The 27914-nt window shown below is 36.9% G+C and overlaps 2 protein-coding genes across 2 annotated transcripts; both read right to left on the bottom strand.

The window, feature by feature from the left end:
- Positions 1–10405: 10405 nt before the first annotated feature.
- Positions 10406–11026, bottom strand: LOC141632553 (uncharacterized). Its single transcript, XM_074445093.1, has one exon. The coding sequence runs from the start codon at positions 11024–11026 to the stop codon at positions 10406–10408; it is 621 nt and encodes a 206-aa protein (XP_074301194.1).
- Positions 11026–12222, bottom strand: LOC141632552 (protein FAR1-RELATED SEQUENCE 5-like). Its single transcript, XM_074445092.1, has one exon. The coding sequence runs from the start codon at positions 12220–12222 to the stop codon at positions 11026–11028; it is 1197 nt and encodes a 398-aa protein (XP_074301193.1).
- Between the last annotated feature and the right edge of the window lie 15692 nt (positions 12223–27914).

The raw sequence follows: 27914 nt of genomic DNA, 5'->3' as shown, positions 1-27914 counted from the left end.
TAATATAGATATAGAAAGTAGAAGTTTCTGAAACTCCAAATTTAGACACAACCTCGTGGTTATATTCTGTGGATACACACCTGCAACTAGTGTGGATACACATCTTTGGTGTTTGGATACACACCCCCATTTGGTTTGTGAATACACGGCCCCGGCTTCGCAGATACAAATACCTACTGTTTTGTAGGCACTTATGTGCCGGAGATGTTAATTTTATTTTACATATAAAATTATATTAAACTAACTTAACGTTACTTTTTTCATGTTTTATGACCAGGTGAGTTCGTAGATGGGAGTGTGTTTTGAGGATGTGTTGTGCGTAGTGAAATATATTTGAATTTAATAGATAGTGTTGTGTTCAAACATTCCAGGAACATTTTTGACTCAATTGTTTTAGTTCATCAAATGTATTTTTGTTTCAATCCTTTTTCAATGTATGGCTACTATTAATACTATTCAGTTATTAAATTTCTATTAAGACATCTTGCGGTTATTGCGTGGGTACACATTACTGGTTGTGTAAATACACATATATGACTTTCTGGGTACAGATACACCCCAGCTGTTGTGTGGATACACACCCATGGGTGTGTGGATACACACCTGCATCTGTGTGGATACGCATTGTCGGCTGTCTGGATACACATCCCCGGCTTTGTGGATACACATAATGTTCCTGGTATAGGCCATTGGACAGTTACACTTCAAAAGTGATCCTAGAGATATAGATATATTAGGGAAGATTGTCCCTTCCATTACCAACATAAACACAGAATCCTAGAGATATAGATATATTACTCCATATATTGTGATGATGATTAAGTTATCCCTAGTATGTTATTATATGAGTAGTTATTATGTGCGACTGTTGTATAATGAAACAGATAAAAAGTGATCTCTTTATCATAAAAAGAAAATTTTTATGTTAAAAAGTGATTACTTTTAAAAACTTATTTTCTTATATAAATTAAAAATGATCACTTTTTACTTTAAAATGATCATTTTTTAGTGGGCGAAGTATACAACGGTCTTATAATAACAAAATTTGATATATTAAATATATTTTAGAGTAAGCATGAGAAACAATTCAATAATGATGCGTCCTTGGACAAGAAAAGATACTTGGATTTATTCAGAGTTGCATGAGAAGATGTCTCTCTTCCTCTCAATCAATAATCATCATCATCAATTCACAATAATTATTATCACTTTAATTAATTTCATTTCATTCTTTGTATGGCATCACACTTTGCAATCATTAGCATGATTAATAATCCGGAAAGTAATTGCGGATTTCAAAACGAATATCACTGAAAACATCATTATCACCTTCAACCCAATCCACCGGGTCGTTTTCCCATGCAAGCGGAATTGTCCCGAACTCAAAGGAAGGCCCCTGAGCGTACAAATATGCGACCAGTCCCAAATCATCTCTATTAGCAACCCATAAATATGGTCCTGACGGAGGTTTAACGTTTTCAAACCACCACCTCGAAGCTTCATTATTAGAAAAAGCGCACTCCAGTTTGCGAGCTTGAAGGAAGCATCTGCGCTCATCTCCCGCTCCAAACTCAATCATTGCATGTCCCTTGAACGACCCATTGTAAGAAATAGCCGGGTGGATAGCTTAAACTAAATTTAATCCAGCACCCCGAATAACTTCTACTAATCTGTCAAGATCATATGAGAGAGTTTACTTTCCAAACCCATCTCGTGTGCTTGGCAAATTATAAAGAATATACATCACAGGTTTGACGTACAATATTTCGAAATGGCGTCCGAAACTTTCTACTGAATCAAAGGATTCTACATCAGATTCATAGGATGTATCAGATGCATCAGATGAATTATTAGAAGACATAATGGTTGAGAGGGAATTCAGTATAGATTAAGTTTGAACTTTTTTGAAACAAAGAGAATGTAATACCCTTCTAAACACATGAAAACCTATTTATATAGAAATAATTAAGGCAGATGCAATGCATAGAGTTGAACGAATGAATGTTTGGTGTGAAACCAAGAGAAATGTGTAAATGTGTGGTAAATAGAAACGTTGTAAATAGTCAATGTTTTTATACAATGCATAAACGTTGTAATTAAGGCAGATGCAATGCATAAAGTATGTTTAATTAACGCATCGTTTAATTCCAATTTGGATTTGCAAAAAGAATTGAAACTCATTCTTCGTTTAATTCCAATTTGGATTTGCAATTGCAATTATAGTGTCCCAAGTGCATACATTTTTCATCCAACAAGCCTCTACTGTAATACTCCGTATTTATAAGTCTTTGGGTACTCTATCGAGTAGGCCTTACTCTGTCGAGTAAGGGTGAGTTGCGTTTTAAAATAGTTTCTAACCTGTTGGGTACTCGATCGAGTAGCTGGGGCACTCGATCGAGTAAGGGGGTACTCGATCGAGTACCTTGGGTACTCGATCGAGTGTCTGGTTTTACGGGGAGTTTTCTCGGGTTTTGTTAATTATGCGATTAAGGTATTTAAGTTCCGTCATCATTATTCTAAACTACCTTTACAAAACCTAAATCCATGTTTAAGAGAGAAAGCAACAAGTTCATCTTCCTAATCGCATTCTTAGCAATTCCCGGAGTTCAGACGGTCAGTTCTTGTCGTTGTGTATACCGTTGAGTTCCTTGCGTCAAGGGTAAGTCCTACATACCAATTTTATAGCGTTTGGTTGACTTTGTTTAAACCCTAATTTTGGGATTGGGGGTTTTTATGATTTGTTGTGTTGGTAGTGATTATGTGATTATGTGTATAGGAGAAGGGTTCGTAGAGGAAAGGTTTTGAGGCATTTTGCTAGATCGTCGATGTTTGTGTTGCATTCGGGTAGGATTTCTACTCGTATTAGTCCCATAATGGGATGATTGTTGATGTGTTGAAATTGATTGTTTGATATAGTAATTATATTGTGACTACTGTGATCGTGATTGTACAATCGTTGATAAATTCAGGACGGTTGTTGATATTGTGATTGTGATTGGTTGCCTATGGTTCTCGAGATGCGTTCTCGGTTGAGTGGAGTCACTTGCGGGAGTGGCTTCACGCCCTAGTTTCGCCCTTCGTGGAACCCGCCACGGAAGGGGATGTGCACATTAATGGACGGGGTTATCGCTCACTATGTGGAGCGGGGATTTGGTGGGTACGGTGCGGTCCCCCATCGGCGGTGGTCCGGTGGACGATCGGTGATTGAGATGATTGGAGTTGGTTGGTTGTGTATGTGTGATAGTTAAGGCGTATGTTTATCTTATTGTATATATATATATAGTGAATTGTGTGATTAGTCGACCCCGTTTAAATGTTTTAAAAATCGTGGTGATCCATTCGGGGTGGTGAGCGGTTGCTTAAGCGGTATATCTTGGATACGCGTGGGATCTAGTCTGGGGATGGAGTCATCACATATCCGAGTCTTTAGTCTTCATTTGTGTTTGTTAGGACAGTTCCTTTCAGTTGGTTTATAGTTGGAGAACAGTTGTATTTTGCTTACAGTTGGTTTTGTTATGTAATCGCTAAAACTTATTTAATAAAGTATGTTTCTTCATTGTCTTATGATTATCATGCCTCGGGTAACCGAGATGGTAGCATCCTTATACCTGAGTGGTCCTGGTAAGGCACTTGGAGTATGGGGGTGTTACAAATGGTATCAGAGCGACGATCCTGAAACCTGTAACCAATAAATCCAATGAATATAGGGAGTCAATTAAAATGAACCTGGGGTAAAGGTTGTAGGAGCTAATGCAAAGACTTGGGAGACGTCCTAAAGTCGCGAACTCGCCCTACAATTTTGAACCGGTCACCATGGGATATGTGTCGGGATCGTTATGTGCATATTTTGTGCTGTGTGTATCTATGTAGTAGTATGTTGCATGAATTGATGATGATGACGTGAATTATATGTTGGATGATTGTAAAGCATGAAAGTATAATGATGGATACATGTAATTTGGCATGTTATAGTTATGTAAGGAAAAGTGTTTTGTCTATATATATATATATATATATAAAGCGATGTGTAAGTATACATGTTGTTGTTGTCGTGTTGAGTAAAAGTACAGAAGGTTGGGAGTGTGAATTGAACAGGTGTTGGGTGAATGTGTTGAACGAATATGGTGGGTAAATATGTGGTATGATGGATGAATTAGTGGGAAAAGATGAATCATCGTGGTGTGATAACATGGTTCCTGATTAAGCATGTTATATAATGGAAGTTATTTTATAATGTTGTTATGCTAGTAACATGTGAATAGGGGACTTGATGTCGTGTATTTGTGATTTTGTTTACGAAAAGTGATAGAATAAAAACATGTGGGTAAGTCATAATTGGCAAGTTATATAAATTATGTGCATGATGAATGTTGTTGTTTGGCTTTTGAAAATAGTAACATATGATTATGAATACTGATTTTATGAGTTTTGGACTGGTTTTGTTTGCTTGGTTGTTGTTTAAGTTGTTTGGAAGTAAAATCAAGTAGTTGTGTTTTTCGATTATAAAGAGGTTGTCTTTAAACTGTTATAACTTAATATGCATAAATGATTTTGATGTGATTCCAATTGGAGGTGATAGCTTGTTCTTTTACGATTCTAACGATAGGTCACACGCCAAAAACGACCAAGAAATGAGTGAGTTATGACTGTTTTCTGAAAACCGGACAGTCTTGAGAATTGGGGTACTCGATCGAGTATCCTTGGTACTCGATCGAGTAAGGGGGCACTCGATCGAGTACGTTAGTTACTCGATCGAGTAGCCCTGGTGATTTGTTTTACGTGCTTCTGATCTTCACCTACTCGATCGAGTAAGTCCCTTACTCGATCGAGTGGCCTGTACTCGATCTAGTGACCCTTGTTTTGGGTCATATGCTTATCTTTTGACTTCGTTGCATATTATGTTTAATTCAAAGGCGTTATTTTGCTTCTTTATGCATTGTTTTACATGTATGTTGGTCTTGACGCGTAAGTTACCCAATTTTGTGGTGTAAAGAGTGGCACCTATGATGAGTATGAGTTCGGTGGGGAGGACATGATTTATATGTGTTGGGATTGGTAAGACTTAATTGAGGCATAGAGCATGTTGTGTGAGACGATATGAGTGACATGATTGTATGTTGAGTAATGAAAATGTAAGTGAATGTGGGCAAGGCATGATGTAAGTTTAAGGAACGTGAGAATGAAAAGATTGAAAGAAAGGATGTGGATAGTAGCAACCTGAGATGTATAATAAATTATGGAGGGAGATGGATAGAAATAGTGTTGAGTAAGAACATATTTAATGAAAGGTCGTTTGGAAATAGTGGTATATAGCGAACTTAATGGGACATGTCGCGACGTGGATTTCTGGTGTAGTGACCGAGTTTGGAAATTTGTGTTATCGAGAGACGAAACTACTGTGTGATTTCCTTGGGTAATTAACGGTATTAAATGAATTCTGATTTCTAGAGATGTAAAAAGGGAGATGCAATTGTTTGAACATTAAACGTTGATTCTATGGATAGATTAGTGGCAAGTGTGAGTGATAGCATAATAAGAGAAGATCCATGGTAAGAAAGAGTGAGATGATGTCGGTAGAAAATAATGGAATTTGAGTTTTGGAGCAACGAAGGGGTAATCGGATTTCTAAAGAGTTAGCTAGAAGGAATAAGGAGTTGAACTATTAATTGGTATTATTGAGTGTAAAGAGAAAGAAAGAAGGATAAAAGTAAGTCGAGGAAAATGTTCACCGGAGTTATGTTATATAAAGGTAAGGAATCATCGAAATGTGTGATAGTATCACGAGGATGTTAGTTGAAGGTTATATAGGAGTTTCAGGACAACATGATTGATAATGAGTTTTGAAGAATTAAGGGAGTAAGAAGTTGGTGGAGTGTTGCACGATACGAGATATTTGGTGGAGGGTTGGATGACAATACAAATAAGATAGTATTGGGAATAATGTTGAGGTAATTTTGTGGATGGGTTTGATGTTCGTTATTTGGAATGTTAACCAAAAATAGGAGAAAAACCACGTTATTTTGATATGAGTGTAAGAGGTTTGATATACGAGCAGTGGTGGCATTGTGGTGTTATCACTAGTGGTTAAGAGTGATGGTATATTAGAAAGGTAGCAATTCTAAAGAGGTGGATTTGGTAGGGACGATGTTGTGTATGATTGTGAGAGGGTATAAGATGTGGTTAGATGAGGCGGATGCTAATAGTTTAATAGTAAAGGTATGGTTATATTTGGCAGGAAGTGATGGTTGTGCGAATGGGGGAATATGTTATGAGGGGCATATGAGTTAAACTCGGGCGACAGGTAACCTTTATCGAGTGGTAACTTACGTGGTCAGTATTGACTAGTTGGTTGTGATTACGGGTCTATTATATGTGTAAATGTTTGGGTGAGGTTCTGACCTCACAAGAAGTGGTATGGTGTGATAATTATAAAGTTGTTTTATGAATGTTCTGTAATATATATGTTGGACACGGTAATTTAATTGAATGATATCCAAAAAGGTAATAATTTGATTAATTGACATGGCTAGTTATAATTTTATGTGTATTAATAACACATGTGTATTCCGTGAAATGGTAGAGATGATGTTCATGAGATGCTTATCTGTTTATTCATATAATATGTTGCGTTGTGATTGAGTAAAGTGGATTTGAGTAAGTTTTCTTGTCCGAAAGGTTATTTCCGAGTCAGTATTTATGGAATTGTATATAGTTGTGATGTCTATCGATGTGGTTGTGGTGCCTCGGGTGGTGATCCGGGCACGATATTTAGTGTTGTGATGCGGGTATTTTCGCACTACGGTGTGGCTGTTGGTGGCGGTGTTGTGATGCCGTCACCGGTTGTGGTGGAGTAGGCGGGATGATTATGATACGAGTTTTCGAAAGTGCATACCAGTTATACATAGATTGTTGTTTTGTTTGCTGTTGTTCTTTGTGAGTTTTGGTTGAACATGTAGACAGTTGTCTTGCTTATTGATGTTTTCTTTACCAGGTTAAGTTGGGAATGAGGTAGAGTATGATATTAAATAGAGTTGAATATGTTTTCGTTGTTGTCATGGTATAATGATATTCTGTTGATGGGACACGGTTGTGAGAGGTTATTCTGATAATTTTGATCTTGTTTTCGGATGAGACATGGTAATGGAAAATGATTCGCGGAACATGTGTTGTAATGATCTGAAAGCGGCAGGTAGTTCATAATCTTTTGTTGAGACAATGAGTGTAGGGTGTTGGGGGAATTAGTGTCATGTTAAGTTGTGTATGAGTTTTGCGGTAATGAAAGAAAGAACTTGAGGATCTAGTGTGCGTGTACGTAACGAGTGCGGATCGTGAGTTATGCTTCTGGGAGATAAGTGCCTTACATAGAGAGGTATGTTGTTTGGCAGTAATAATGAAGAGTGGGTATGGTGATTTGCTACGAGTTTATGGTATAGGTTAGGTGCTATGCCGAATGAGTTGAGGAATGAGAAATGTTTATGTACGGGAGCCTTGGATATAAGAATAGTGAGTGTTTGGTTTATAAACGGTTATCTTTGACATGTGGTGGTAAAGAGGGTAATGAGGTATTGATAAGGTTTGGTATTAGTGAGTTACGAGGACGTAACATTTGTCTTAAGAGGAGTAGGATGCGATAAAACAGATTTTGATGGTTGTATATATGGTAATATATTCGGAAGTTGAGTCTTGATGTAGAATAAAGATCGATTCGTGTTGTGGGTGATTTTATTAAAGGTCATGACCGTGCATGTAGTAGCGTGATGTTTAGGAGTGTGACAATATTTCGCTAGTGTTGACAGTTGGATGATGAGGTTACGAGTGTGAGTAAACTTCGAGGACGAAGTTCCTTTTAAGGGTGGTAGAATGTAACATTCCGTTTGATATCTATGAGTGTCTTGGTATTGGGTTTGATAGTTGATGATATTATGGAGCTAGCAGCATTAGAGGATGGTAGTTGATTATGTATGGAGTTGGTGTCGTGAGAGATATATATGTGGTAGATACGATATAGTGATCATGTTGTGGAAGTAAACATAGTTAGTAGAATGGGGGTTAAGAGTTCATGTTCTATGTTCGGTCGAGTTCTTGAGTCCTTAGCTAAGTTGTTGTGTCTTGGTCGAGTCAGTATGGTTGTTTTTTATGTATGGGTTGAACTTCGGGGACGAAGTTCTTTTAAGGAGGGAAGACTGTAATACTTCGTATTTATAAGTCTTTGGGTACTCTATCGAGTAGGCCTTACTCCGTCGAGTAAGGGTGATTTGCGTTTTAAAATAGTTTCGACTGTTGGGTACTCGATCGAGTAGTGGGGCACTCGATCGAGTAAGGGGTACTCGATCGAGTACCTTGGGTACTCGATCGAGTGTCCGGTTTTACGGGGAGTTTTCTCGGGTTTTGTTAATTATGCGATTAAGGTATTTAAGTTCCGTCGTCATTATTCTAAACTACCTTTACAAAACCTAAATCCATGTTTAAGAGAGAAAGCAACAAGTTCATCTTCCTAATCGCATTCTTAGCAATTCCGGAGTTCGACGGCCGTTCTTGTCGTTGTGTATACCGTTGAGTTCCTTGCGTCAAGGGTAAGTCCTACATACCAATTTTATAGCGTTTGGTTGACTTTGTTTAAACCCTAATTTTGGGATTGGGGGTTTTTATGATTTGTTGTGTTGGTAGTGATTATGTGATTATGTGTATAGGAGAAGGGTTCGTAGAGGAAAGGTTTTGAGACATTTGCTAGATCGTCCGATGTTTGTGTTGCATTCCGGGTAGGATTTCCTACTCGTATTAGTCCCATAATGGGATGATTGTTGATGTGTTGAAATTGATTGTTTGATATAGTAATTATATTGTGACTATTTGTGATCGTGATTGTACACTCGTTGATAAATTCAGACGGTTGTTGATATTGTGATTGTGATTGGTTGCCTATGGTTCTCGAGATGCGTTCTCGGTTGAGTGGAGTCACTTGCGGGAGTGGCTTCACGCCCTAGTTTCGCCCTTCGTGGAACCCGCCACGGAAGGGGATGTGCACATTAATGGACGGGGTTATCGCTCACTATGTGGAGCGGGGATTTGGTGGGTACGGCTGCGGTCCCCCCATGGGGGTGGGTCCAAAGTGGACGATCGGTGATTGAGATGATTGGAGTTGGTTGGTTGTGTATGTGTGTGAGTTAAGGTCATGCTGTTTATCTTATTGTATATATATATAGTGACTTGTGTGATTAGTACTGACCCCGTTTAAATGTTTTAAAACTGTGGTGATCCATTCGGGGTGGTGAGCGATTTGTTAGCGGTATATCTTGGATACGCGTGGGATCTAGTGGGGATGGAGTCATCACATATCCGAGTCTTTAGTCTTCTCTTTGTGTTTGTTAGGACAGTTCCTTTCGGTTGGTTTATAGTTGGAGAACGATTTGTATTTTGCTTACGATTGGTTTTGTTATGTAATCGCTAAAACTTATTTAATAAAGTATGTTTCTTCATTGTCTTATGATTATCATGCCTCGGGTAACCGAGATGGTAGCATCCTTATACCTGAGTGGTCCTGGTAAGGCACTTGGAGTATGGGGGTGTTACATCTACCCTTAACCTTTTCAATTGGACTTAAATTTAAAATCCCTCCGGCCTCTTTACAAGTTATCCCGGGGATTGTAATCCTAATTTTTGTCCCATTTTATGATAAACTCTTTGTTCCTACAATGAGAAAACTCACTAAAATCCCTTCCGGAATAAATACCCTTCAAAGGATCAGGATCCGGTTATCAATTATTACAATTGTTGTTGTTGCCTTGATCGAGACAAAGAGGGTCCATGTTGCAAGTAGGAATGGACTTATTGATGTTCCCAAGGGTGTTGTCCCTATGAGTGTAGGGTGGTTAGTCCCACAATTTATGATTATGGTGCCATAGGAATTGGGGGCTTTGATGAGTAGCGCTATCATATCACTTGTGCAAGAGATTACTTCAAAGAACGTCATTCGCTCATACCGATTAACACCACATGCAACATTCAAGATACGAGAAAAACTACACCAATTCACTATTCCCATTGTTTCATCAATTTTTTAAAATAAAGAACTTAATCTTCAATTTGTATTTATATTTTATTTTTAATTATGTGTGTCACACCTCGACTTTTGAGGGTACACAATAAAAGTTTGTATAATAATAGAGAAGCAAAGTGTTTGAACAGTAAACGTGAGACATTAGACAACCAAATAACACTTCGCGACTTGGGCAATTCCTACTATCATGATGCGTTAATTAAACATACTTCTTAGAAGTCTTTACTTACTAGAAAGACCACTATTTAAAGTCAAATACAACATACTTCTTAGAAGTCTTTACATACTAGAAAGTTTTTAGAATACTTAATACAACTTAAACTTTTTCTAGCAGAAATCAAACTGGACTCACTTTTGAGTGGCTCGACTTGGGCAATTCCTACTATCATGATGAGTCATTTCACCGCAAGCACGACATTTCCTCAAGGGCTTTGCATTTTCTTGTACTGCCTTTTCCTTGTTTGAAGTAATCCGTCTTCCTGATCCCTTATTCTTACACTTTTCTGGTGGTAGAACACTAGCTTCAGACGGTATTTTCAAGCCAATAAGCATCTCAATTTCAGCTTTCTTGTTTTTTGACTTCCCACGCTTAACTGAAATCATCAATTTCTCATTGAAAGCGCGAAGAAGTTCAAGCAGCTCATCACCAAGTTCCTCATTATCTTCAACAAGCGAAACGGAAGTAAATACTTCCGACCACAATTCACTTATCTTACTTTGGTGGTTTTCTATTGACATACAATCAGCTAGGAGGGTTGTCCCAACAACATTAAAAATGGGACGACAAGTTGCATATTTGCCCCATCTGTCTAATAGATACTCCGTAGGGATATCATCAAACCCTCTATCTTTTAACACCCACAGAACATGCTTACAAAGTAACCCAATCCTTTCAAACATCTTACATGAACAAGAAAATTTATTACCACTTAAATCAACTGTGTATACCTTGTCTTTCTCGCGGTCCATTATTGAAATATGCTCATTGTTGTCTTCAGTTGTCCTCGGTGAAAGACCACAAGTAAAACACGCAGCTTGGAGTTCTTCTTGAAATTGATAAAAAACAGTGGTGGTGTAAAATTCAGAGGTTTTTTTTTTTCTAGAAGGAGAGGTGTTGATAATTTTGGAGAAGAGTTCTTATCATCGGCAGTCACCTTAGCATATTTCCAACGCTGCGCATCCATAGCCGATTGGAAACGCATCCAAAACTCAACAAGAGTGAGGTGCGGGTTTGTGAAATTTCCAAAGAAGCTATTTTCAGATTCTGACCTTGATGTTGTGCGCATAATCCCACCAAGATATATGTCTCTGAAGTAGGCAGGAATCCAACTTGAACGAATGTCAAACATTGACTTCAGCCACTCATGATCAGAAAGCTCATACGAAGAAAGGATCGATTTCCATCTCAATTCGAATTCTTGTGTATCAATCTCTCCATCCCAAACAATAGAATTTATTTCCTTCAAAAAGTTTGTGTTTTGGCAAATTGTCGGCCCGACTTTGTCTGACAACTTTTTCATTATATTCCACATGCATAATCGGTGTTGTGTTTTGTCACCAAACACATCTTTTACAGCTTGATTGATGCCTTTGCATTGGTCAGTTATAATTGTAGTAGGATAGCAATCACCCATAGCCTTCACAAAATTCTCAAATAACCAGGTAAATGATTCTCCATCTTCCTTTCTTAACAAACCACCCGCAAAAGTGACGCATCTTTTATGGTTGTCCACACCAGTGAACGGACAAAACACCATTTTATATTCATTGAAGTTATAAGTAGCATCAAAAGAGACAGCTTCCCCAAAAAGGGCATAGTTTTTAATTGAGATTGGATCTGCCCAAAAAACCTTACTTAGTCTTTTTTCATCATCCACGTCAAAGTCAAAATAAAATGATGGAGACATAGCCTTTTTCTGCATGAAAGTCTCCAATAACATCTCAGCATCATATTCCTTGATATATTTCTTAACATCCCTTGAAAAGTTTTTGAAATCTTCTAAAGAAGCCCCAACATTTCTGTACCCTTTTACATATTCCTTAAACATTCTAAAGGAATTCACTGGACCATGATTTACCCTTGAATTATCCATGATCATTTTCTTGTGAAAGAGATTCAAATTCCTAGATGGTTTCATATGAACCATTGTAGCTGGGGTAACCATTGCGTGTGTGTGTACCTCAACAAAATCATAAATTTGGTATTCACCGGTGTCAATTCTCTTAAAACTAACCTTAGCTTCACATCCTGATCTCGTAACAGTCCTCTTTCTTTTAGTCCCCTTGTTCTTACTTTTGCCTTCTTTATTACACACATGGGCGCTTGTGTGTAACAATCCCATTAACCAATTTTGTTGAATCTAACCTTGGAATAAACCCACAAACTTTTGCATATTTGTTGTAAAAATATATTCCATCTTCCAAATTTGAAAATATCATACCGTTGATTGGTTTTAGATCTTCTGGACAGCTTGGGAATCCAAAAATTGTGTTTTCAGAACCAACTTGTGGGGTTTCTACAAGACAATTTAACCAAAAGGTTGTTATTTTTAAGGCAAGTACATTATATTAGTGAAATCAAACCTTGTAAATGAATAAACCACAATTTTTTTACCTGGTGCATTAGTCAATGGAATCACAAGAGGTATATCATTGTTCATTAGAGCATCAACATTAGAAGCAACTATATACTGTCTGCACAGAAATGACACACGAGAGGGAAACGCATTATTTTCATTACTAAAATCAAGCAAAAATATAGTCCATAGGTACACATTACTATGATATTAGATACAATAGTTAATGTATATAGATACATGCTCACGCTACATTTTGTGTACATGTTGTTGCATCTTGTCAAGGGAAGTACAACCATTATATCCGAGGCATGGACATTAGTAGCGGGTATACTATCTCGCATTGGTACACATCTCATTCAAATTAGATACAATAATTCATATGTCACTATACATCAACAATTTGTGCAGAGAAAAAGAAGTTGCGATTTTCAAACTGCTAAACATTCATCCAAAAATTTTTAAATGCTATACTAGCTTAATTTTTTGAAAGACTGCTCTACGGTGTACAAAACCATAATCAATACGAGTATTTATCACATACGGAGCACAGACTTTCTCACCCAAGCCACATTAGGTACACTGTTTTAACTAGCCAGATACACTATTTTAGCTAGCCAGATACATTTTTTTTTTCAAAATAGCTGGAATCATGTATCTAACATCCAGAGATGTACCTTTGGCTAAGAATTTTATTCTGTCAGAGATATATCTTTGGCCCCCATTAAACCCCCCAAAAAAATACAAAAACAGTCAGAAAAATTATCCAGAGGTAGAAAAATTATACAGAGGTACACATCTTTGTGATCCTAGATACACTACTTCAGTTTTGTAGATACATGTATCTGACATCCCGCAATAAGTAAAAACAGTAATTTGTACCTATAACTTCTTATGTTATTGAATCATCCTCTTTTCCGTTATCACCTACAACACCTTAAGCAATTTCAGAAATGGATCCCAAATTTAATTGGAAAAATAGTTCCAAAAAATGTATTTACAACAATAATTCATACCTGAATCAGTAGAAGATGATGAAATTATAACCATCCTAAAAATAGTATCAAAACACAAACTAAATTACCATCAAAATCTCAAAATACAATTTACTATTAAAATTGGTAAACCCTAATTTTAAGAATTTCAATTTGTTCGAACACTAATTTACGATTTAAATTTTGTAAACCCTAATCTGAGTAAAAGCTTACCTCTTAGATTCGCATGTTACAGGAACAATAATGGCGGAAAGTAGGATGATTTGCAGCAATGGAGATTCGCGTTTCTTCGAACAATTTTTTTTTTTTTTGTTGTTGGAATGACTTTTTAGGTGAGTGTGAGTTTATTACAGCGCTTCAACTTTCCTTTTTAGACGGTTCGTACGATAAGCTAGTTCGTGCACACGAACCCGCCTATATATATATATATATATATATATATATATATATATATATATATATATATATATATATATATATATATATATATATATATATATATATATATATATATATATATATATAATAATGGGTTGAGAAAGTGTGGATGTGACACGTGTCATGGAAAAAAAAAATACTTTCAAGGTAAATGTGTTCATACGTTCCAGTTCCAAGACTATACAACTGGATGTACAATGCTATTGTACATCCAGGGGTAATTTAGTCTTTTTCAATTACTTTTGACAACAAAAAAGAAAAAAAAAAAGAGAAACAAGAGTAACGTAATCCCAATCCCCCTTCTCTCTCTCTAACTGCTTCCACATATTTCTTACTCCTCCCCATCTTTCCTCAATCTCCAGTAAATGAATCATCTTCTCCCTAAAATTGTTATATCAACCATTATATCTCTCTTTCTTCAATCAATGGCGGATGAAGCTTCGATAGCGGATGAAACTTTTAATTGTATCGTCATCAATGGAACATGAAACTTCGAAGGAGCATGAAACTTTAATGGAAACTGAAACATTTACCTTTGATTCAATGGTGTTGGTAAGATAAATAGATATTACGTCTCCCTGTTAAGGTAAATTTTTAAGCTCGTATTCTTTTTATAAAAGCTCGTATTTTTAAGCGATTAATTTGTGTTCTTGTATTGTTTTAACAATAGCTCGTATTCTTATCTAAGTAAGTCGTATTCTTATGTGCTTGTTTTTTTACGCTCGTGTTCTTTTAGTAATATATAGCTCGTATTTTTAAGCGATTAATATGTTATCAAACTTTAGCGACTTACAAGTCTGGTTTAATACTTTAAGCTCGACAAGTGTCTCAATTCGCTCGTGCTCTCGTATTATTTTAACATTAGCTCGTATTCTTATTACGATAGCTCGTATTCTTATGTGATTGTATTTTAAGCTCGTGTTCTATTTATAAAAGCTCATACTTTTAAGCGCTTAATTTGTGTTCTCGTATTATTTTAACCTTAGCTCGTATTCTTATTACAATAGCTCGTATTGTTATGTGCTTGTATTTTAAGCTCGTGTTCTATTTATAAAAGCTCGTATTTTTAAGCATTTAATTTGTCTTCTCGTATTATTTTAACATTAGCTGATTTAGCTCGTATTCTTATTCCAATAGCTAGTATTCTTATGTACTTGAATTTTAAGCTCGTGTTCTATTTATAAAGGCTCGTATTTTTAAGAGCTTAATATATCACCAAATTTTAGCGTCTTACAAATCTAGTTCAATATTTTAAGCTCGAGAAGTGTTTCAATTAGCTCGTGTTCTCGTATTATTTTAACATTAGCTCGTATTCTTGTTACAATAGCTCGTATTCTTAAGTGTTGGTATTTTAAAGCTTCTGTTCTTTTAGTAATAGCTCGTATTTTTAAGCGTTTAAATTGTGTTCGCGTATTATTTTTACATGAACTCTTACAAATCTGGTTTAATATTTGTAGCATGGGTTGAATGTATATTTGATATGCTTCTAGGTACCAAAGATGCATAGGTTGAAGCAAATATGCATTGTCCAAAGGGGAAGACAAAAAAGGGTGGGAGATTTACTAGGAAGAGGAGTTTGATCTATATTCAAACTAGTCAAGCTCATGGGAAATTCAAGGCCGCTAGGACTCGTGCACATAAATGCGTAGAAAATATTGCAGAGAAAGAGGGAGATAGAGTTGGAGTTGTGAATCCTACTAGCCATGTGGGTCTTCGCAAAATTCTGATGACGCCGGAAGATTATCACTGATAAATGTTTTAACTGTTGATTAGTTGCAGTTTAAACTGGTTTTGTAGTAGTGCTTCTCATTTACGTGGTATTAATGTATTTTAATTAACACTTAATAATTATTGAGAGCAATTGTGGTCTTTTATTTGTAATCTGAATATATTCTTTGCAATGGTCGGAAACTTTAATTGTTAGCTGGAAATATTCCGTAGAATGCTCAAATGTCTTTTGTAACTCGTACGTATTAAGGTAAGCTAAGATTTTCGATGGTTTATTTGCAATATCAGCATATTCTATGCGATGCTCGAAAACTTTAATTGTTAGCTTGGAATATTTATTAATATGCTCGAAAACTCAAATTAAATTTTTAGCTCGGCTTATTTCGTACTAAGCTCGAGAACTTTATTTGTTAGCTCGAAAAATACAATGAGATGCTCGAAAGCTTTAATTGTTAGCTCGGAATATTTCTTACTAAGCTTGAAAACTCAAATTTAATTGTTAGCTCGGAATATTACGTACTCAGGATTTGATACAAAAGAATGTCGAAAAACTTCACTTGTAAGCATAAACTATTTCATACAGAACTCGGCAAACTGATCGTGTACTCAGGATTTATCGTAAAAAGCTTTATAAATCTACTTATAAGCTAATGCTATTATAAAAAGCTCAAAAATTTACAAGAAAGTAACTCAAAAATCTACAAGAAAGTAACTCTAAGCTCTAAAATTTACAAGAAAGCTCAGATCTTCGGTAGTCCAACCAATAAGTATAGGGCTAGTTTTGTCCACATCCCTTCTCGAATCGACGACGTTGTCCACAAAGTGTAGTTGCACATATAAATGAAGTTTAAAAGCTTAAACTTTTACTATAGATGGGGTTTGTACACATTTATCTATATGAGTTACTATGTAGATAAAATGAGCTAATAATCAAATAAAATGAGCTAATACACAAAGAAAGTGAGCTATTATACACAAAAAAGTTAAACAAAGAAAAAATGAGATAGTAACCAAAGAAAATGAGCTAATACACAAAAATGATGAGCTAATTTACAAAAAAAAGTAAACAGAGAAAAATGAGCTAATAAACAAAGAAAATGAGCTAATAAACAAAGAAAGTGAGCTAATACACAAAGATACTAAGCTAATTTTCAAAAAAAAGTAGATATTTTCGAAATTGGGATGCATGTGCGACGGTCTTTGCTGAGACAATTGAAGGATTAAATGATGAGGGAGTTTTGTGTTCTTTATTGTTTTGGAATCGTCGGACTCCGAATTTTGTGAATAAAGTCAGAGAAGTGGTCAAGTGTGATCGGATGTGGTACGAAAATGGTCAAGAACAGGCCCTGCTCGTAATACTTTGTTTTCACAAAAGAAGTCGAGCCATATACAAAACTACTCGAGCTAATGATAAAGAAAACGATCTAAATTACAAAAAAAGTTGAAATTCTTCAAAAATAAAACAAATATTAATGATGACGGGCATGCATTCTGATGGTTACGTACTACCCTCATTTCCTAAATAATTCTATTGATACTTTCGAAATTGGGATACTTATGTGCGACGGTCTTTGCTGAGACAATTGAAGGAGCAAATGATGACGAATTTTTATGTTTTTAGTGTTTTGGAATCATCGGACTCCCAATTTTGTGAATATAGTCAGAGAGGTGGTCAAGGGTGGTCGGAGGTGGTACAAAAATGGTCAATAACAGGTGCTGCTCGAAATACTTTGTTTTCACAACACATGGGGTGTTTTATGAGAATGTTTCTATTTCGACTTGAGAGATTGTTTATCGTGTGATGAATTAAGTATGATGGGTGTTATTATGATTTATAATCGAATAAAAAAACGGGCAAATGATCAAATAGTCTGGGAACTGAAATAATAAAATTAGGTTTCGAACAAAATCAAATCGTAAAAACGCAAAATATTGGAATTAGATAGGAAATAAATGCTCGGAAACGTCTTTCTTGTCGACAATTATATACTGAATTTCGATAATAGATCTAAATCACAAAATTAGGGTTATGATTGGAGTAGAAGTTTACCTCAAAGTAGTACTGTTCGATGCATTTTTTTTCTTGATACCGATGTAAATTGCTTCTGAGTCGCCGAAACATTGTTCGATGCATTTTTTCTCCTCGATGATGTTGTCAATTGCTTCCCTTCAACCATTTTAGAATTAAAATTAGGGGAAAGGGAGGTTTGTTGTGAGTGTCGTTCAAGAGAGAATTAAAGAACGAAGGGTTTGTTGGGAGTGTCGTTAAAGAGAGAATTACATGTTTAAAGATGTTTATATTATATGGGCATGATGTACCATGCTTCTTGTACAACAGGATGTAGGATCTTATATGTGCATACGTCCTTCATGGAAAAAAAATATATAATTGAATATAATTGAAATGTGTGGATATAAGAGTATAGAGTACATGGAAAATATAATTGAGATTAATGTGGATACAACGTACACCATCACTAATTTCAGAAAACAAGATGGAAAGAATAAAATGCAATGTTCTCTGTTTGGTTTTCTTACACATTTGGATTAAAATGACTATATTAACAAGTTTCTAATTTGGATGCAATGTATACTATTATTTATTTTCACTGTATTTTTTAAGCACAATTATATATATAGATACATAATGTTAAAGTTGGGACAAACCATTACAAAGACAAATAATAATACATAAGTCCATCAATAAAATAAGCCATAAAATTTTACCATAATGGAGAAATGGAGAATTTCTACAAGTTTTCACAACTACCAAATGACATGCGCTACGAAATCGCAAAGATGGTAGCAAAGAACTCCATTCGTGACTCAATGATGTTACAATGCACGTAATTTTTAAATTTTCAAAGAATCAAAATCATTTTTTTCTAAGACCAATTGTCGATATATTATTTTATTTTTTTACTTGCTTCTAGAAAATTTCTAATATTATAATTTTCGTTTATGTAGTTGTAAAAAAATGAAAAACATATGCAAGGAGGACGCAATTAAAAACGAGATTAAGAAGTTTTACATGTTTTCACAAATACCTAATGACATGCAATACGGAAAAGCAAAAAAGGTAGCGGAGAACTCCAGTCGCGACGCAATTATGTTACTATGCACGTAAGTAGGTCGATTTCAAAAAAATTAACAATTATCGATGTATTATTTTTTAGTACTAACTTCGTAATTCTAATATTATACTTTTTGTTTTATGTAGTTCTAAAGAAATGAAAAATATCTTCATGGAGGAGACGATGAAAAATAAGATTCGAGCTAAATTAACGAGTCAAACAGTGAAAGGTTTAACCAGATGAAGACCAAGTTATACTTGAAAAAATTCCAAATTCCATATTAAGGAATTTGATGAGCTTTTTATTTTTATAGTTAAATTTAGAGAAAATTGTTGATTACAGCCTTATAAAAACCACTTTTTGAAAATTACAGCCTTATATAATTGTTTTTTGAAAATTACAGCCATAATATCACTTTTCTTTAAAAATTGCACCACGATGACGTTTCCGGTGAATTTTTTCAAAAAATGACCGATATACCCTTGTATATTTATTTGCCTACTTACCCAAATCTTTTCACTTTATCTATCATTTAGCTCTCATTGAACCCCAAACCCTCTCATCTTCCTCACCATTATTACCAAACATGAAGAACCCTAATTATTTTTTGGGGGAAATTGATTACGAAGAACACCCATTAATTTATGGTATGTTTGGGAATAGACATTTCATTTGCAAATACATATTTGGGTCAAATCTAGTGTTTGGGAGATGAGAACATACAATCTGAAGTGACAACCTCACCCCTCGTCTTTCTGAAATTCTTCATCAAAGACATAAGCCTCCGTCATTTGTTTAGAGCAGCTCCATCATCTCCTCTCTTTGATAACTTTTTCTAATCTCTCTCCTCGATTACTTGTTTTGGGTATTTTTAGCAGATTGTTGCACAAATCAATTTTTTTTCCAGAATTTATTAGATTAGAAGTATCCAAACACTACCCAGAAAATGGAAATAATAGAATTAGAGTTCAACTAAATTGATTAGGGTAGAATTTAAATAAAATGGGTGAATTAAATTAGGTGGTATTGTTGAAGAAATGGAAAATTAGAGAGAAGATAAAGTTGTGTAATCTCATGAAGGGGATGAACATAAGGGGTTATAAAGGTTGAAGGTAAGGGTATTTTGGTCTTAAAAAATGAACTTAAGTCACAAAAATTCAAATTTGCGTCAATTTTCCGTCGGAGTTAATGTTTTGGATGTAATTTCTGATCAGAAGTGATATTATGGCTGTAATTTACAAAAGAAATTATATAAAGCTGTAATTTTCAAAAAGTGGGTTTTAAAAGGCTGTAATTAACAATTTTCTCTTAAATTTATTGTCTCTTTTATTTAAGTGAACTATTTCATTTTAATTACCGTAGAAATTATGTACTATCATGGTATTTTTATATTGTATGGAGAAAATTCTCCAAATTTTGGTATTATTATATTATAGAAACAACATTCAATTGTTAATTTAATGTACTTATCTTATCAATTATTGTATAAATTATTTTATGGAGAATATTTCATAATTGTATTATAAAGAAATTCTTTAATAATAATAATAATAATAATAATAATAATAATAATAATAATAATAATAATAATAATAATAATAATAATAATAATAATAATAATAAAAGAATAATAATAATAATAATAATAATAATAATAATAATAATAATAATAATAATAATAATAATAATAATAATAATAATAATAATAATACAATTTGAACGTTAGAGAGAAAAGGGGGGAGGGGCGATTCTGGTTCGATTTCCGGCGATCCCTTAGCTGCCACCCTATTCCTCCTCCGTCACCACCATCACCGTCCCAAGCCGGCCTGCTCATCGTCGGTTTCATCGTCGGGACTGTTGGTGTCGGCATTAGGGTTGTGCTGTTGTGTTTAGGGCATCGTTTTTAGGGCATCGGCATTTCTGGGCTTTCATCCGCCGTTGACTGCTGACAACCACCCCACGTCAACCATTTAGACCCCACGTCGCCGGTCAGGGGAAGGAGTGTTGGTTTGTTTCAGCGGTGGAATTCTGGGTTGCGAGGGTTTTTTATTCGAGCAACGTTTTTGTCTTTTCAAGCGGCGTTGTCGCCTTTACTGCGACCACTGTCCTCCTGCGCCACCACCCTTTGGCCTTCCGACCTCAAGTCATCGGTCATTGCCGTGGTGGTTGACGGCGCTGTCCTTGGGTCCCTCCACCGGTGAGTGATTCTTCTCTTTGCCTTTTTGTTTCCGTTTTGTTTTCTCGCTTTTTCTGCTTTGCTGCGGTGGTCCGGTGGTGCCCTTGTTCTGAGCTCGGCCGCTGCCTCCTTTGCCTCTGCTTTGTGCGTGCGAGTTCTGGGTGTAGTGGAGTTTGCGGGTTGTTGCTGGGGTTCGGGTTGTGCGGGTTACCTAGGGCTGTTTTGTCAACCATTTTTTTGTTGTGGTTGGTGTGTTGGTCGCCCTAGGCTGTTCAGCATCGTTTTGCGCGAGGAAGGGTGTTGGGTTTTTCTGTCCTTTCATGCCTAAGCTAGTGCGGTACCATTGTCCTTTTTCGGGTATTCATGCGTGTCGGGATGGTTTCGGTAAGGGCCTGACTAAAGCGGCTTGGCTGAAACATTTACAGGACCGACATTGTCATGATGGTGCATTGGACCTTAAGCGTCAGACTCTTAATAATAGTTTGAGTATTTATTCCAATGCCGAGAGTTCTTGAGACGGATGGGGCTCTGGTTGTGTGGGGTGTGTTTTAAAACCCGTACTATTAGAGCTAGATGTCGGCATAGTCGGGGTGATATTGTGATGCATCCAGAGTGTGTTGATGGCCTCTACACCTTCCATATTCATGGTATTCCGAGACCTTTGGCTCCTTCTACTTCGGTTTCTTCTGATGATAGTGTCGAGCTCGTTCAGTGGTCTATATCTTCGCTGGATCATTTATTGTCTTTAGGCCTTCGCACCATGAAATCCATTCCTCCTAAGTGCCGTCTTGGGTTTTCTCGGGCTTTGAAAGGGGCCCTGGATGAGCTGTTTGATGTCCCTAGTGATCTCTCCCACTGGGTTCGTTTGCTAGTTCTACCACTTTGTTTGCTTAGGACTTTCACTCCTCGGAGTAATCATAAGTGTCGGACTGCTATTCGGCGTCATCATCAGGAAGAGAGTATTGCCAGGGCTATCCTTGCTTGGGGGGCACCTGGGGGGGGGGGGGGTTTGCAGTTGTTGCAGGAGTGTTTTGATGAGGGTCTTTCTTCATTTACTGTGGATGAGGATCTGGATTTGAGTAAGCTTAACCTCCGCCAATGTCGGCGGAAGATTTGTGATGGCCACTATACTGCTGCTGTCCGGGTGCTTTCTTCCTATGGGGTTGCCCCCTACTCCGATGCCACTCTTGTGGCCCTGCGTGAGAAGCATCATGTCGCCCCGCCTCCTTCATTGCCTCATTTGTCTGGGGATCATCATCCTCTGGTTGCCTCTTCGGCGGTGGTCTTGGATATGATTCGGAGTTTCCCACGGGGTACTTCTTGTGGAAGGGATGGTTTTCGTGCCCAACACCTTATGGACTGTTTGAGTGGCGCTGCTGTGGCTATCTCTGACGATTTGATCACTGCTATTACTAGGGTGGCTAATCTTTTTCTTAAGGGCCGGTGTCCTCTTCCTCTGGGTGAGTACATTGCCAGCGCCCCTCTCACGCCACTCGTTAAACCGGGTAGTGGAGTTCGTCCTATTGCTGTTGGTACGGTCTGGAGACGGCTTGTCTCAAAGGTTGGTGCTTCTATGGTTGGTCCGTCTGTATCTTCTTATTTTGATGGGCTTCAGTTTGGGGTGGGTGTGTCCAGTGGAGGAGAGGCTATCTTGCATGCTTTAAACCGGCTCATTAAGGCTCGGGGGGCTCAGGTGGGGCTTTCTATGTTGCTGGTAGATTTCCAGAATGCGTTCAACCTTGTTGATCGTTCAACCATGCTTCAGGAGGTCCGCCGTCGTTGCCCGGCTCTCTCCCGTTGGGTGGAGTTTTGTTATTCCAGCCCGGCCCGCCTTTTTTATGGAGAGCAATGCTTGTGGTCTTGTCAGGGTGTTCAGCAGGGTGATCCATTGGGCCCTTTGCTTTTCGCTTTGGTTTTGCATCCCTTAGTTTGCAAGATCCGGGACACTTTTGACCTCACTTTGCAGGCGTGGTACTTAGATGATGGCTCCATCGTGGGTGATACTTTGGAGGTGGGGAAGGTTTTGGACTTGATTATGTTGGATGGCCCTCGTTTTGGATTACATCTTAATGTCTTGGAGGTCTTTTGGCCTGTTGAGGATCCTCGGAGTCGGCTTCCTGGGGTTTTCCCCCCTTCTATTTCTCGGCCATTGCGTGGTGTTACAGTTTTGGGAGGACCTATCAGTACTTGTCCTGGTTTTAGCAGTGAGATTGTGGCGACGAGAGTAACTAAGACCATTGAGCTAATGGACTTGGTTGCGAGGATTGAGGACCCGCAGTGTGAGTTGCTTCTGCTTCGAGCGTGTACTGGTATTTCTAAGCTCTGTTTATCACTTCATACTTGCTCCCCTAGTGTTTTTGGGTCAGTCCATCTTCCTTTTGATGTCGCTCTTCGTTCCAGCTTGGAACGTATTGTCACCGCGTCTGGGCCGGGTTTTGGAGATTGGCAGTGGCGCCTTGCTACTTTCCCACTTCACCTTGGTGGTCTTGGTGTCTATGCGGCGGGAGATGTTTTATTCTATGCTTTTATTGCTTCCGATTTCTGATCTGGTTTGGTTTGCGGGCTAAGCTCCTCGGCCCTTCCTCCGGTATTGTAGCCGATGGCCCCGCTTTTGATGATGCCGCACGGTGTTTCTTTGTGACTACGAGGTTACGGTATCTTAGGTAACCCTAGTGAAATTGCTGCCCCAAAACTTATGAAGAAATTGGCAGACATTTATTTCGCGACGGTTGCTGCTACCTCAGAGTCTGTTTTCTCTTTGACACCACGCCAGCTTGCTTTATGGCAGTCTCAGCAAGGGTCTCACTCCTCTGATTGGTTAGTATGATTCCTATCTCGGGGTTGGGTCAGACTATGAACGGGAGGACTTACCGTTGTGTGCTTGGGTATCGTCTGGGTGTTTCGTTATTCACGGTATCTAGGCCCTGTCCTGCTCGCTCTCGGGTTTTTGCTGAGGATGCTTTTGGGGACCACGCTGTTTCTTGTGCTGGTACTGTGGGCGTTAAACATCGGCATAACCTTGTCCGGGACACACTTTTCGACATCTGTTATAGATCTGGTATTACTGCGGGAAAGGAGGTTGATATCGGTTTGGTTGATGGGCATGATGGCTCTCTTCGTCCTGCGGATTTGCTGCTTTATTCTTAGGACAGAGGGCGGGATGTGTGCGTTGACTTAACTGGGTCTTCTCCTTTGACTCAGACTGGGATGACGGATTTTGTGCCTTGCAGGGTTGTCGCCGATGCTGCTCAACGTAAGTGTGCTAAGTACGGGGATTTGTGTGCGGCAACGGGTTATGGTTTCCTTCCTTTCTCTTCCTCTTCGCTTGGGGAGTTGGGTTCGGATGCTGTTGCCTTACTCAAGGGGATCCAGAAATTTTCGGTATCTCAGGATGCGGGGGCTCGGGTGGCCGCTTACATTTTTACTAGGCTTAACTTTGCTGTTGCTAAGGGTGTGGGAGCCCAGATTGTCTCTCGGCTCCCCACCAATTTCATGTAAATTTTTATTTTCATTTTAATGAAAGCTGCGCGCATCCCTTTTTATAATAAGATAATAATAATAATAATAATAATAATAATAATAATAATAATAATAATAATAATAATAATAATAATAATAATAATAATAATAATAATAATAATAATAATAATAATAATAATAATAATAATAATAATAATTTGATCTTAATCAAAGTTGCGGTTTTTATAAATAATAATAATAATAATAATAATAATAATAATAATAATAATAATAATAATAATAATAATAATAAATACTCATAATAGCATATATAAATACCTATAATTTAAATAAAATAGCAAATAAAAACAGGCCATGCAAAGTACGGGATGCTACCTAGTATATATATGTAGGCAAGTTCAAATGAGTCCAACGAAAATGGTGAGTCCCTAAGTCTAAGCTAAGCCATTAGATCTTCTAGGATTGATGGTTGAGATTTGAAACTTCTAAGCAATTTTTGGAATGAAACTTTAATGTTTTATAAGCGAAACTTTAATTTGTAAATATAACTTTAAGTCTTTATGATTGTAACTTTAATTTTTCAAAGTTATTTTGTAAATAAAAATCTAATTTTATATATTTTTGAGTATAACCTTAACGTTTTACGAGTGCAAATTTAATGCTTAAAAGTTTAACTTTAGTTTTTTTAAGCCATTTCTAATATAAAAAATTGTATTTATGAAATAACGTAATTGTGACTAATATTTATTTGATTTAACTGTTTTATGAGTGTAACTTTAATGGTATACGAGTGTAACTTTAATGCTTAAAAGTGAAACTTTAATTTTTTAGGCCATTTCTAATAAAAAAATTTGAATTTATGTAATAATGTAATTGTGACTAATAATTATTTAATTTCATTGATTTTTGAGTGTAACTTTAATGGTATATGAGTGTAACTTTAATGCTTAAAAGTGAAACTTTATTTTTTTAGGCCATTTCTAATAAAAAAATTTGAATTTATGTAATAATGTAATTGTGACTAATAATTATTTAATTTCATTGATTATTGAGTGTAACTTTAATGTTTTAAGAGTGTAATTTTAATGTTTAAAAGTGTAACTGTGAACTCCCACAATAACGGTAAGAAAAATACAATAATAAAATGCGAAATTTTAGGATATTTTTGAAACTTTTAAAGTTTAAAGCGCGGGTTCATTAAAACCTAAAACGTAAATAAGGAATGCGGAAATAAAGTTAAGTTTATACAAACGTGATAGTCAAAGGTGAGGGAAAATATATCCCTCGAATGACAAAACGATAAAAGGTGAGTCTAAGCAATCCTAATAAACCGACTACTTGTCCAAGGTGCTCGCTAGCCAACACGTCTAACCCCATGAATTCATCTTCACAAACCTGTCATTCATGTAAACATGAAAGCCACAGTCAGTGGGGAGTAACTCAAGGTTTTCCCAGCCACAAATTGTCGAAACACAGATAAGCAGGAACATATTAGAACATAATAAATATAACTATTTGATGTAGGTACTAAGACATAAGAATAACATTCAAACATGTGTAGTTAACCATAGATAAGGCATATGATACATACATATGAGACAATTCGACCAAACCATCCTAAATGGTAATACAACTATAAACACGCATGGCGATATGAATGTTTTGATACAAGAAGGCTAAAGTGAATAATAATTAGACTCATATGACACCACACAAGTACCCGGCTCAAAGGCTACCTTTAAAACATGTCCAAGACACAACACACAAGTATCCGGCTCAGAGGCTATCTTTAAAGCATGTCCAAGACAAAACATTAAAGCATGACCAAGACACAACACACAAGTATCTGGCTCAGAGGCTACCTTTAAAGCATGTCCAAGACACAACACACAAGTATCTGGCTCAGAGTCTACCTTTAAAGCATGTCCAAGACACAACACACAAGTATCTGGCTCATAGGCTACCTTTAAAGCATGTCCAAGACACGACACACAAGTATCTATTTATAATAAATCTCTCACACTTGTATTATATTAATAAATTACAGGATAAAATGTAACTAACAACGATTGGGTCATTCGTAATTCTATACCATCCTATAGGATTGGCCCAATAACAAAGGAATATAAATCAGTCCAATTACAAGACAAAACAAACATGGCCCAATAACATAGTATGTAAACCAGTCCAATTATAAAACATGACACACACATATGGCCTAATTTGCAAACACCATCACCATAAAGAAAAACAAATGGGGAAGGGGGGACAAGGGGTGTACGCAGGCACCCCAGCCGAGTCCTAGTTACGCTGCCCAGGCCAACCCGTGCCCAGCCAAGTCATGACCAGGTCTGCCCAACCAACCCTTGGTCAGCCACCGCCACAACCCAGAACAGCCCCCTACAAAACCGTGTCCAACGACTCAAATCAGCCAACAAAACCGTCGCATAAAACCGAGCCAACAACAGTCCACTAAACTACATGAAACTGTGCCAAACACAGCTCTATCGAGACAACCAGCACAAGGCCGCTAAAGCAGGAACCAACCAGGCCGCAACAGGTCACCCAACAACCACCAAAACAGAGTATATATATATCGTCCAATACAACTACTTAAGACGCGCCAAAATAGCCATTTCAGCTGCATACAAACAGAGCCAACAACAGTCTCGAAAGGCACCTATTTCATGCCCAAAAATTGACCCGTAAAACTGCATAACAATGTCTCCAAAAAAACAGTCCTATTTCCGTATTAAAACTGCTCAATTTCAGCACCCAAATCCTTCATGAAACCGTTCCCAAAACAGAGAAATAAGTCATCCCATATTAACCACCAAACAGTCTCAATTTCCGTCTTAAAACAGTCCCGAAAACCACATAAATCGTACCAAACCAGTCTAAAAGAAGAGCGCATAAAAGGGCCCATTTCAAACATCGTCTTGAGACGAAAATTAGAATACAAATGAGAAAAAGCATAAAGAATCAAACTTTATCAAACAAGAGTATATGAAACGACAAGTAAGATGGAATTTCGACACTTTGTCGAGTAATCTATCACCATTACCTCGAAAGCACTTTAATCTTCAAGTGAATCGTCTAAAAAGTACGAGCCTCCCTCCGGGTCTTCAAGTTCTTCAACTAAAAGAAAGAAAATGGGTTGTTTGAGTCACAAAACCGAGTTTGTCTTAAGATGGCATTTTCAAAATCTCAACAAAAGAGAAACTTTCTTACCTAGAAAGTTGAAGGAGGAAGCAAGGAGGAGAATGGTGCAAGAATTATAGAATTTGGTCGAGAAATGAAGGAGGGATCTCGGTTTTAAGGTCGAAATAAAATGGTGTTCATGGCTTTTTGTTGTTCTCTGTATATTTTTGTTGTTGTTGTTGTTGTTGT

The sequence above is a fragment of the Silene latifolia genome, chromosome Y, assembly GCF_048544455.1.
Source record: "Silene latifolia isolate original U9 population chromosome Y, ASM4854445v1, whole genome shotgun sequence".
In the NCBI taxonomy this organism is placed as follows: Eukaryota; Viridiplantae; Streptophyta; class Magnoliopsida; order Caryophyllales; family Caryophyllaceae; genus Silene; species Silene latifolia.
This window is presented reverse-complemented; position numbering and strand designations above follow the sequence as displayed.